At 35.4% G+C, this 14,404-nt stretch overlaps 1 protein-coding gene across 1 annotated transcript in view; it reads right to left on the bottom strand.

Annotated features, from left to right (window-relative positions):
• Positions 1-14,404, bottom strand: part of LOC139716174 (scavenger receptor cysteine-rich domain-containing group B protein-like) — a 37,631-nt gene that overhangs the window by 1,088 nt on the left and 22,139 nt on the right. Inside the window, exon 4 of the mRNA XM_071627735.1 lies at positions 11,082-11,426. Within this exon, the coding sequence (XP_071483836.1) occupies positions 11,082-11,426 (345 nt within the window). The remainder of the gene's footprint in view (positions 1-11,081; positions 11,427-14,404) is intronic.

The following is a 14,404-nucleotide window of genomic DNA, read 5'->3' as shown; positions in this document are numbered from 1 at the left end:
CTGAAAGTACCTAGGACACTGAGCGATCGTCTTTGCTGAATTACAGTAAAACTGTGTACGCAGTGGTTTGATGACTACACACCGAAAAGTAACTAGAACATGTCACTGAGAGGTGTCGTCATTGCAGAATTATTAACAGCCATACATGCGATCATTTGACAAGGTTGATATTAGGGACCCAGTCATTGCTATTTGCTGACTCATAAAATTATTCAGAATTAATTGAAGATTTTCAACTTTTCAACTTTCAACTTTATTTTCACCTCCATCAAAATGAACAAAGAACTTTATGTACATTGCGTATACACGGGATATTTGTGATACAGAACAAAACTTGAAAAGGTACATAAGAAAATTATGAAAGTGAAAAGTAGATGTGATTACATCTTTGTTAATTACATAAAGCGTATAATACAAGTCAACTAAGGATGAGGATGGAAGTGGAGGGTCCCACTAAGAAGCAAAGCTTGTACGATATGGGACCCTCAGAAAAATACACAAAACATCAATATAAAACACAATAAACGAACCGATGTCAACTGACATCAAAATGATTGGGAAGAGGAAAAAGAGAGAAAAGGAAAGGAAAAAGAAGAGGAAAAAAAGAGAGGAAAAAAAGGGAGAAAAAAGAGGGAACTACAGCATGTGCCATCGTGGACGCAAGCAATCTGGATTTCATAATGTAAAATAAGTGATGAAATACAAGCTGGATTGAATGTAATGCAAAACATTTTTTATACGTAGTTATGTTGGTAAAAATGCAGGAGAAAAAAACAACACATCGTTATATTTAGAACACAGAGAGGGACATAGTTTAATAGGAGGACTTATGTAAAAAAAAATGATGACTTGACTGAGATGATAAAGGGAAACTAACTCTGTTGGATGTTGTAAAGTTTCAATAAAAATGGATTTCGAGGTAATGACTCGACGAAACTCCATCAGCAGTGATGAATGATTTTATGAGAAAACTATAAAAGTAACTCATTTTCTTGTTTCTTATGAAAGAGTTCTATTTGATAGACAAGACACTCACTGGAAATCAACCGGCGTCAAAAACAAACCCGAATACAATTTGATCCTTAAAGGACAAGTTCACCTTCATAAACATAAGGATTGAGAAAATGCAACAATATTAGTAGAAAACATCAGTGAAAGTTTGAGGAAAATTGGACAATCGATGCAAAAGTTATGAATTTTTTTAATTTTTGTGTTGGAACCGCTGGACGAGGAGACTGCTACAGCTTGTGAGTCATATGCGTACAACAGTATAAAGAAAATATAAAAGAAAATTCAACATATTTTCACTTTTTTCGCATAATAAAAGAGCAATTGACTTGCCTCTTTCTAAAGGCAGGGGGAATAATATTACCCATAACATTTATCGGTAACGAGTCAGGGGAATGTGTACTTTTTTCAAAAGATGAAATTTTGTGAAATTCTCTTTATATTTTCCTTATATTGCTGTACGCATGTGACATCTAAGTTATTCATACACTGCAGTAGTCTTCTCATCCAGCGGGTACTGCAAAAAAACTTCAAAAATTCATAACTTTTGAACGGATTGTCTGATTTTCCTCAAACTTTCAATGATGCGTTCTACTAATATTGCTACATTCTCTCAATCCTTATGTTTATGAAGGTGAACTTGTCCTTTAACTCTTCAATCTAAGATGGTGAAGAACGATTTCACATTACGTTTGTTGTTTGATGATAGTTGAACGGAGGGTCCTGGGGGAGGTGGGTTGTTACTTCTTGAGCAAATTGATAATAATCTAAATATGATAATTACCAAGTATATATATATATATATATATATATATATATATCAAATATCAAATATCTATATCAAATGTATATATATATATATATATATATACATATAAAGAGTTTGCTTGCAAAAACCGATAAGTCCATATTTGCCAAACGGAGATATTTGCGATTAAAGGTCAAGAAAAATAAAGAAAATAATAAGAAAATTTTTGCTTCTTTTGACCATAACTTGAAAAATGTACCGTTATATGTAGTGACCATATCATTTAAAAGGAATTATTTTGTACTTTATGACAGAGACCGTACTTCAAAATCTTCAAAAATGGACTTTTCGCAAACAAACTCTTCATATATATATATATATATATATATACATATATATATATATATATATATATATATATACATATATATATATATATATATATATATATTAGAAGAAAGAGTCTCAAGTACGCCATGGATCCAACGATTACAAAATTATATATATATATATATATATATATATATATATATATATATAGGCCTATATAATATATATATGACATAGTGCAGTCTACATGATTGCGTGCCATTTGAAATGGCGCAGAATAATGTGACATCTGTGGCGCTATTACAAAAGAGTAGTTCCGATACATGTTGTTTTTTATTACATCAAATGCCATTAGCATAATTAGACCACCCATTGTTCTTAGCAAGAAATAACGTGAATCATAGCCAAGACTGTTGCTTACCGTGTTGACCATACGTCGCTGTTACAATGATCAAAATCATAAAGACCGTCGTTGATTTTACCATGGTAAATCTTCTTAATTCCGTGCACGTACAGCCTTGACTCTTTTCTTAAGAAAAAGTCGACTATGTCAAGGATTACTTCTCCTTACTTACTCCTTTCTGTACACTGTCTGGCATTGTGAACCATGACAACGAAACTCTCATGGTCGGACATCCGTGTCCTTTGCAGCGGCTGCAAGGCGAGAAAACTAACCACTATCGACGATTTCTTTTCTTTTGGAGACGAAATTATCTACTTTTCTGCCATAATTAGCACTGAAATTCCATGAAACTCTCAGATATGGTCCATCTTAAAAATATCTGATAGTCACAGGAAATGCTGCATAGAAATTACGTTACAGAATGCTAGATCGAGGATTCTGAACGCCAACGCTGTACTTTGTAGTGTGCGGTCTGTATCATCATACGTATTCATACGACACTGCACACGCACTGCATTCACACCACCGACGCTTAAGTTTCGCACGGACCAGGCGAGCGGTTTGATTCCACTCCAGCTATAAATACGGAAACTGACGTGTATCCGACCATGAGATAGTAGTTGTACTTTGATCCATACATCAGACAACAATAATTTTGATGACGCCCTTTTATATCTAATGATGTTGTGAGGGGAAATCCTGAGCTAAAGTTTCATTCCATCTATTGTCTTTAGTGCTGTAAACAGGTAAAAGAATATCCTGTGACTGGAAGAAAAGAAAAGAACAGAACAGAGCAGAACAGAACAGAACACAGCACAACACAACACAACACAACACAACACAACTGAACACAACAGAATAGAACAGAACAGAACAGAGCAGTAAAAATAAGCTAGCTTTTACACAGCGCATTTTAGACCTCTCTAAAGAATTTCAGTGCGCTTTACCGACTATTATTACCCCGGTCATTGGATATACAATTTCCAACCAGCACTTACAGTGCTCATTCTCCACTCCCAAGGGAGCATTCCAGCCAGTCACCATTATACAGGAGCGCTCATGCTGATGTTCCATTCAAGCGTATTCTATAACCACAGCAGCGCAAACCAAAGACTAGATGGAATTATAAAGAGTACATGTATTATGTATGCATTGTAAATAGAAACGCGTAATTTGCTTGACAATCAAATTTATACGCTTGACTTGTAGTATAACCCGAATCCCTCTCCCTCACTGACACACTGACACACAAACGAACACATGCTTTCAGAACAACACCAACAACAAAATTGCATGAGGGCTTGAAATATACATTTTCACTCTGGGGGAAAAACAATGTAAAAGAACCTACTGAAATTAAGGTTTATTGTTCCTACCGGAGATGATCAACCAGTAAATTAAAGGGATTGTATAGTTTAGTTGAGACCAAATTTCAGGTTCCGAAGATTCTTTTTTTTTCTTGTGTGAGATAATGAGAAATTTCTTATGAAATATGAAAGAGCATTTACTTCTAAGAGGGATTCAACGTTTATTTGGTGAAAGAATTGATCTTGAAATTACCGAGATATCAAAAACAGAGTAATTGTAATAAAAGGTGGGACCCAACTTTTATCAGGATCGCCTTTGTTTTACTTTGTTTTTGGAGGTCTCCGTCATTCCAAAACCGATTTTTATCTTGTAAACTTTGAATTACTATTAAGATGGTATAATGCCCTCTGATTTTCAGAAGTGGTTTCTTGGTATCTCGCATAAAGTTAAAAGCACAATCCTCATCTCCACCAAAACTACACTATTCCTTTGAGGCCCACCCCTTTTCTTTTTATGATGAAAAATACGATGGCAATTTCGACAATATGCCCCCCAAAAGGGGGATTCAAGCTGTTAATGTATCATTTGTTCTCCAATCTAAAAGGTCAATGACTAAGACTTCGGTTTCCAACAGATTTTGATTGCCAATCTAAATACAACACTTCAAAACTTGGATCTGAATGTCGAATCAGAAAATAGCAATAACCAAGGATTTTATGTCCGATGTTAGTATGTTAAAATTATACAGTTACTGGGATTTAGAAGTCTAATCTAATTATGACTGTAAATCAAACAGCACTTACACATTCCCCATTAGAAGGAAACAAAAATCAATAAACGGCTGCAGCAAAATAATGAATGCTTTTAATGATAATGATTTGTTCCTTTACAAAAATGTAGATTCAAATTTAGTAGCTAATATTGATTGCAAAAGTACAAGTTTTATCAAAATTCTACCAACACCTTTCGCAAACTATTATTACTCAACCCAACTAATGATTATGAAAATAATGATAAATGATAATTAAACAGTCTAAGTCAAGCAAATCCAAGAGATGAGGTAATATTCCTGTATACTAAAACTCTTCATGAAAAATATTGATATGATATGGACTAGCTTGATGGGGCAAACAATATTTATTACCCGAAGTAGAATCGTATTGTCCAGGAAATACGATTCTAGGGGACAATAAAATATCGTATCTCCCCAAAGTAGCCACTCCATAGTTATCATTACAATTATCAAAATCAGACATCGAAAGCAAAATTGAATATATAAAACATACATGTCGTTCTCTTGCGTTTTTTTTTTTTGCATAATTCCTATCAATACAATCAGAAGAAAAAATCACACACTAGAGTAAGAATTAAAATCTGACGTACTACAGAAATAACTGGAAATACTAGACATTAAAGTGTAGCAATCATGGTATTCTGGTTTACGGAAAAATTGCATACTATACGACGATTAGGAGGACCGCAGACATATTCTTTGCGTACTATTTCCTTCTGAGCAATTTGCGAGAACGTGCAAAGTTAAATGGCAAAAAGCTATTCCTAAATTTTGTCTCGTCTATATGCATGGAAAGGCAATACGCATTGAAAGACAAAGGAAATAAAATAATAACATAAATGATCACTCCGTTCCCATGGCTAAATGAAAGGTAAAACATTATTGTTCAAGTTCAAATCTATTTTCGTTTCCATCAAATAAACAGAGAAAAAATTAGGTCCTACAATGTATAAGCAGAATAATATGGTGTTTTTGTGTAAAAACGTAACTTAGCAAAATATATATACAAGTGAGTAACAAAATGAAGATAAATAATTGTATTTTTTTTTAGATACCAGGTTTACAAAAAGCATTTCCCACTTTTGATACTAAGTCTTGATAGTTCAAAAGCTTTTTCTTTCCAGAAAACACTGATATTGATATGAGCAATTTAGATGAATATTGTATTATTTTGTTGGAGGTACTTAAATAGCAATAGCATTCATCAATTGCATTAAATTCAAGATTGTTTTTAAAATAGGTTTCAAATTTCTCTCTATTTTCAACCCTCAATACAACTTTCATTGGTATGTATTGAAGTGTGTAGTTAACACCCGGACAATGGTCATGAACAATAGCCAGGGTTTGAATGCTCTATTACACATTCATGAAAAATACCGCTATCAAAGCTAGTCTTTATTTATCCTGAAAATACACGTGTACTGAGTAACTGAGTAACGTAGTGCATGAAAACATGAGCTTTTTATTTTTTTTTTTTCATGAGCATGTATTTTACCCTTTACAATGAATTCAAACTAGCAGTGTCCAGGGCAATCCATCATGAATAGTTAATGGAGCATTCGGGTGCCTTGGAGCAAGAGTCCAGAAGCCTAATCAGCAGAGCTCTGAAGAGGTAGTATTCGTGGTAGTCATGTCTATTGATCAGTGTCTCTGTAAGTACACACTCACATACCCATCACTGGTTCTTGTGTAAAGTTAAATTTTGTTCATAGGGTTCAAATTCGACCAAAATCTGGAACTTAACTTTGAAATTATTCATGGATATAACAAAAGTGATTCATGCTCTCATATTCAAAACACCTCCAACTACATTTAGTCTAGCGGATATAGAGCACATATAGGGTGAATTATGCACATTATGGTAAAAGCACCATACTTGGTACACATGTACATGATGCCAATACAAGTCATTTCTGATATGGAAGCCACTCTGATTCTGCCTGTGGCGGCCGTGGCGGCCATTTTTCAAAATGGCCGCCATGTGATATAGCAATGCCGTGTATTTTGGACTCTATAAGTCCGATTGTCGTGATTCTTGTACCAAAGTATAGGTTTTGAGGGTCAAGGTTTCCAATAAATAATTTTTGAGAGGATAAAATCATTAGCGGTCATTTTGAAAAACAAAACAAAACAAAACACATGGCTGCCGCTCTGCATTCTATTCATATATCTTTAAAACCAATGGATGCATCTTCATGATTCTGGTACAAAGATATGTTTTTGAGGTTCAATTATTTAAATAGATACATCTTTTCGTGTATACAACCATCACATCCTATGTTTTGGCTGCCAGTTTAAAACATGGCCACCGCACTATATACTATACTGTACGTCTTTGAAACTAATTGGGGTCAATGATTTTAAACAAGCATTAACTTCTTGATGAATAGAACTAACACATTTCGTTTTCATGTCCATTTTGATAAATATGACTGCCGCACTACATAGAGTATGCACACACACACACACACATACACATTATATACAGTGTGGCCTAGAATTAACGGAAACGCGAGTTTTCGCAAATATTTGCACATTTGCTTTACTTTGATGCCAAAATGAATGACATAGAGTCATAAAGAATTTATCTAGAAGAAGAATGACACCAAAATCATCCGATTTGGTAGAGTAGTTTTCATTTTACCGATGATTTTGTAAAGACGGGTCGAGCGTAAATTTCTTAGCTCAATTCAACAAATTTCAGCATCGAACAAAAGCCACTGCTTTGGGAGACTAACAAAGGATTGAGACCGCTCATCACACTGTGGAATGCTTGAATCGGATTATTGCCGAAAATTGACCTTCAATTGTTGGGTAGTCTCCGTTGCTGAGCTTTGATAAAATAAAGTAAGAAATTAATGATCAACAAAAACATGTCTAGAAAGAGAAGTACTCATTACAACCAAATTGGACAATTTTGTTTTGGTTTTGAAAAAAAAATTAATATTCGTTTCCGTTTTCTGAGGGACCATCCTGTGTGTATATATATATATATATATATATATACACCCTCACTTGCCATAATTGTCCCATTGACAAGAATCGTTCACCTATTATTGGTATATGGACCTCCTTTGTTGTTGCGGCGTTTAGTTCTTCATTGTTCATTGATTGTTGATGATTGACCATACCTCTATCACATTTACTATTCAAGTAGGTATTTAACATCACATAAGTACAATTGTTGCATACCTGGAATACTAGATATAACTATATTGAATATCAAAGGTAGAATAAATAGTGAGAATGAAATAAGATACTTTCCCCCCTATTTTGGATGCATAGACAGGAGAGTAGTGTACTGTCATAGTTTCCAGCCACAAAGACATGATTATTGCAGTCTTATAAGACCTACTGATTTCTAAAGTTTGTTTTCAGTTCTTGTTCATTATTTCATAGTATGACCATATCAAAACTGTTACACAAAATTATAAGGAATCATATGAAGGAATCGAATGAGCTCTGACAATCCAAAACAATTATTGTTCCTGATCATCCATTGATGAGCGGTGATGGACGTGAATGCATATATAGATGCAGGTGCGCTTTGGAGAACGTCTTCAGTATTTCTACTGGTGCCGGTAAGTGAGATCGATTTACTGAATATTTCATTCTGCAGTTTTATCTTCCAATAATTATGAACCTAAAAATTTGTATTTCTTTGAGGTTTTCCTTAAATTCATAAATTAGCATAATTTTTCTCGTAGTTTATATTTTGCTAGTAGACTCATGTGGAGCTGCAAATGACAATTAGCTGTAAACCTATAAAGATGTATTGTATAGTACCTATTACATTTACTTTATCGTTTGATGTATAAGATTCAATGTAATTGTAAGTATCAGAGCAGCCTGGTCAATCATGGATTTTATAGACTTACATATAGTGTGTTTACATTTGATGTAAGTGACCCAAGAATTTTATAAGTTTTTTCACACTTAGTGTCATGTTTCCAAAGAAAACAGTTGTACTATATTAGTTGGAAACTATGATTTTTATTCCATGGTCCAGGGACCAGAGAAAGCGAGAGTCTATATTTCTAGAAAATGTATAGTCTTGATTAATATGTATTTCAGACATGAAATTGTGAAAATCATGTTTTTCACATACACTGTACACACAGAAATCCTGTAAAGGAAGTTGAGCATATTTTCCAAAATGCTTACAAAGTTAACCATGCCCAGATGTTCCACATTAGAATATAAAAAATGAGTGAACAAGTAATTGTTGACCCCTAAAACAAACGTTCACACCAGAATCAATCCACAATGGGCATCCCGCTTTCATAACACTCGTACTCTATATAACTGGAGGGAGGCCATATTTATAAAATGGCCGCCAAAACAAAGGATGTAATGAACACACTTTGCTGAAACATCTTTATATTAAAAACCTTTACCCAAAACTATACTTTTGCACTTGAATTGTGATTATATATCTTTTGAGTTCGAAGATATACAACATTCATTATCTGTTGTATGGCAGCAAAAACGTAGGATGAAACGATTCACATTTACACAGTTGAATTTATCGGAATCCTTGACCCAAAAGCATATAAGTTAGTACCAGAATCATGACCCTTTGTCCATACGTTTTAAGGATATGTTATATCTAGCATGGTGGCCATGGTGGCCAATAAATAGGTTGCCATGGTTTTATCCTCTCAAAAATTATCTTATTGGAATCCTTGACCCTCAAAATATATACTTTGGTACAAGAATCACGACAATCGGACTTATAGTTTCCAAAATACACAGCATTGCTATATCACATGGCGGCCATTTTGAAAAATGGCCGCCACGGCTGCCAAAGGGAGAATCAGAGTGGCTACCATATCAGAAATGACTTGTATTGACATCATGTACATGTGTACCAAGTATGGTGCTTTTACCATTAAATGCATGATTTTTTCTATATCCGCTGGACTAATTGGACACTATTCAGCTATTACTCATATCAATTACAGCGTTATCTGATGTATTGTTTTCGAACTGTCAAGGATCAGAAGTGGGAAATGTGTTTTTTTTTATGGGTAACACGTAGCATATACATTATGCATAATACAAATCAAATAAGGATTTAAATCAGAGGTGGAAATAACCAACCCAGATATCTGATAGGGTCAGTAATGCTTATTACAGCTTTACATTATAGTGAAGAATTATCTTCTCGGTTGCACTCATGACCTTCGCTACAATTTCGAGATCATGCGATGGTGACTATGATCTGTATTTCTAAAACAATGGAAAACAAATACTTGACCAATCAAAAACTCTGGAATTAAGCTCATGGAGACACTGAATAAATCATTTAGTCATTTCGACCAATGAAATTCTTCGATTCTTCATGTGAAGCACTGGATGTCGAGGACTTTGACACGTATGTGTGCTCAGGTCGAATATGATTATATCATAATACAACACCACCGCCACTTTAATCACGTCTGCTGTAGCGATCGATGGCAAATAAAAAGTCAACCAAGTTTAGTTGAATTTAAAAAGTGAGAATTATTCATTTGCAATCTGTCAATTTCTCATTCAATTTAAGCATGATTATTATTCGCTGTGGCTATGGTTGCCGCGGTTTGGGAGCGCATTAACATTTTAGTGCGTATTTCGTTATTGTAGGTGTATACATTTACGTCGGATTTACTCTGTTCACTTACTCTATTTACTCATCAATCTATGTTTCTTTCTTCTATCCCTCAATACCATAATCTAACCAACTATCATCACCATAAAGAGAGTCACTTGTCCCACTATTCGTTTGCCTGGATACATTATTACGCGCAGGGGCTGAAACGTATAAATAGGTCTGTGGTGTTTCGCGTGCACCTCTGATGACGGATTCGTAACTTGGAGGCGGAGCCCTGCATTCTTCGGGACTAGACATCGCTCTGGTGGATGGAGAATGGACCCTATCCCCGCTAACTCGAAATACGTGGGCTTGAGGAGCGGTGGTCTTGGGGTTTTGGCAGCACACGATGCAGATTAAACATGTCAACAAGATTATTCCGAGCAGAAATACTATAACGACCCATACATGATATCGCACAGATGACCAGCTCTCTGGACACGGAGAAGTGGGAACTGAAGGAGAGAGAGAGAGAGAAAAAAAAGGAGAAATTATCACAGTGTACTTGATTTTGTGGTGAAAACAATACACGAAAAAAAATCCCAAACAGCAGAACACCTCTGCATGTTGTTCTGTCATTTAAAAAATAACGAAGATTCCTATAGAGCAGATTCTAAATGCTTTCGCAATTTGCCTCTGTGACTCTTAATTCATATTCAACACACTGCTGAAATACAACTGCACTTTAGACACATTTGCTCTGATGAATTTAATCAATTAGATATTAGATGTTGGATATTATGGGATTGTGGAGTGGTATCTTTTTGGGGGGGCAAATAAATCCTTTCAAACTACGAGTACGTTTACCTAAGAATGAAACCATGCCAGCAAATCACTTTAAAAAGGGGGAAATTCCCACCCTGATTTGTGCATTCCACGCCAGCGTCTTCATCATGTCCACAATTATCGACTTCCCCTCCGTTATGCCAGCAGTCGATAAGCCTCAATTCTGCACCGTCACATAAGACGTCGACCATGTGGATCGGTAGGTGAGCTGGGCCCTCCCCAAAATAGGCACTGCCCACGGCTCTCTCTGCCGTATTGTAACCCAGTTGACGACACACAACCACCGCGTCTTTGAAGTTCCAGAAGTTGTCGCAGACGGTGCCCCACTGCTGGTCGTGGAAGATCTCGACTCGCCCGTTCAGTTCTGATGTACCGTTTGCAAGACGAATGTTGCCTTCTAGTGGATCGAGTCGGAAAACTATTTTGTGAATGCATATATCAATATATATGTATTTATGTATATATATATATATATATATATACATATATATATATATATATATATATACATATATATATATATATATATATATACATATATATATATATATATATATATACATATATATATATATATATATATATATATATATATATATATGAAGGGTTTGTTTGCAAAAACCGATAAGTTCATTTTTGAAGATTTTGAAGTACGATCTCGGTCATAAAGTACAAAATAATACCTTTCAAATGATGTATTGGTCACTACATATAAAGGTATATTTTTGAAGTTATGGTCAAAAGAAGCCAAAGTTTTCTTATTGTTCTCTTTATTTTTCTTGACCTTTAATCGCAAATATCTCCATTTGGCAAATATGGACTTATCGGTTTTTGCAAACAAACTCTTCATATATATATATATATATATATATATATATATATATACACAAACACAAGTGTTGGGTATTGACCAGTAATTGTCTCTGACCTAAAGGTGACTTTAGACGAAGGGCGTTTTGAGTTATACGAATGTATTTTTTCCTTCACGTGCACTAATCTCCAGCAAGAAGGAATCTTGGATATTCAGATCAGTGCTTTTGTTAACGCGTAAAGTAGAATAAAGTCAAACAGAGCACTGGTCTCAGTGGGTATATGGAACTAGACGTAAAGTATGATTAAGAATTCATTTTACAGGTAGATGCAAAGGTTAATTACAGCTCTTCCTTCCCATTACCAAGACAGAGTCGGTGATCACTATCGGCTCCAACAAAATTTACAGTAGAGAAGAACGTGTAATATGCCAAAAATATTGTCATATTTCCCTGTAAAATACAAATAAACTGACAGCACCGCACAACGACTCTCCACTGCACACATCGATGGTAACTTACTCCCGCGTTGCATTCTTAGGTTTGCCTGATTAATACGGCTGCTCACATCCACTACAAATTTTCACGAGTCGGCTTCGATAGTTTTTGCCTCGAAACGGGTATTTTGGTACTTTGTGTGTGTATGACAACATTCTGAAACTCTTTTACTTTGCAGGTGAGCTGTGTAGTATAACTTTCTAATATGTCTATAGAGCAGAGTTATATAATATTTTGTTGATTAAAGACATGAAAAAAATCAGTACATGTATACTTGCTTTGGTGTGTCAAACATTAATATCCACATTCAAATTCAATTGAGATTTCATTTCAAAATGTTCATTTTTGTTGATACACATTCAAAGAGAAAAAAAAAAACAACAAACACGAAACGTAACAACAAGACACACACACAATGTAATTATATATATTGTAGTTGCTCCGCGTATTGGCAGTACAGTGTACTAGAAATAGCAATAATAAAGTTACAATAGAGGAATGCATTAAATGCAAAATGCCTTGATTTTAATTCCCGAATTTTCGGGGGCCTCCCCCTTCGTCAGGGATGACAGTGCGAATGAATTTTCACAGTAATATTGATAGTGAGGTGTTAATATCCTACTAGCACGCGCTGACAAAGGGGGAGGCCCCCGAAAATTCGGAAATTAAAATCAAGGCAATTAGCATTTAATGCGTTCCTCTATTGTGACTTTATTATTGATATATATATATATATATATATATATGTATATATATATATATATATATATACATACATATATATATATATATATATATATATATATATATATATATATCACATTCACTTCTGTTCGTTTTTTACTATTGACTACGGGAAAGACCGTTGACTATCAGGAAAGTCTAATACAGTATTCCATCACGGACAAGGCACAACTACTGGCTGGGATGTCTCTATGGGGGCAGGAGGTGTGAGGTTACATCAGTGAAAGACAAGATGAGGTGGGTCTCTGAACCGTTTATCTTCGTGATAGTAAATCGGAGCATGACGTTGGCAATGTAAGTCCATTGAAAAGCTATCAGGGATTCATTTTTGTCATGTTTTTTTTTTTTTTAACACTGAATTCATCCTTTCATCTTTGGCTCTTCATGGAGGGAACCAGTCCATGGATGCGTCGTTGCTACGCCTAACGCGCACAGTCACACTGCGCGGTTACCATGCACTGTGGCAGCAACTACCAGACTAGACGCATTCCATCACAAGCAGGTTAGTTTTGAAATCCGTCCGACCAGGAGCAGACGTATACTCTTGTGTGTATGTCTGCTTCAGAAACGGATTTTAATCTATACAGAACATCACATCGCATCCTGGTCACTAATGAAGAATGCGATGACTAACCTGTTTGGTGTCTTGTTTCTATATCATGCACTTTCCTCGCCAGGAAAAAACGTTTTTAGTCTAATGCCATTTTAGGTTTTTAGCACATATATATATTTACCATCTGGTTGGCCTTTTGCAGCACACGATTTTGTCCGGTAGTGGTCATTCCGTAGGCCCCTACTCACTGGAGTAGCCTTTTGAAGGTACACTTGGTCTAATGTTATTCCTAGAATGTTTAATCTAAGGTCATTTATGGGCCACTTTAGCGGCCCTGGGGCTCACGTGCAGCAGAAGCAAAATGACAGAAATCCATATCTGCATGATAATAGTCTGGGTGCCAAAGCCACTTTTTGGGCCTAACTTTGTTTTACCGTCCACCCAAAGTTTTTTGATGGTTATACCCTATTTCGGGGGTGCTGAATCCGAATCTGGATGATGCAACTCTCGCATCCTTGAGGGTTTTGAGATAATCAAGATGGCCGCCAAAATGGTCGCCAAACCCGGAAACTCCCACGTATTTCCTTCTGAAGAGTGAGAAATTGAAAACAATTAATGGTTTTACCCTATTTCGGGGATGCTGAATCCGGATCTGGATGATACAATTGTTGCATCCTTGAAGATTTTGAGATATTCAAGATAGCCACCAAAAATTTCTGCCAAAACCGGAAATCCCCATATATTTCCTTCTAAATGGTGAGCAATTGAAAGCAATTAATGGTTTTACCCTTG

The sequence above is a fragment of the Diadema antillarum genome, unplaced genomic scaffold (assembly GCF_040938485.1).
Source record: "Diadema antillarum isolate AM-2024a unplaced genomic scaffold, OU_Dant_1.0 scf00000062, whole genome shotgun sequence".
Taxonomy (NCBI): Eukaryota; Metazoa; Echinodermata; class Echinoidea; order Diadematoida; family Diadematidae; genus Diadema; species Diadema antillarum.
The sequence above is the reverse complement of the archived record's forward strand: the minus strand, read 5'-3'. Positions and strand labels throughout refer to the sequence as shown.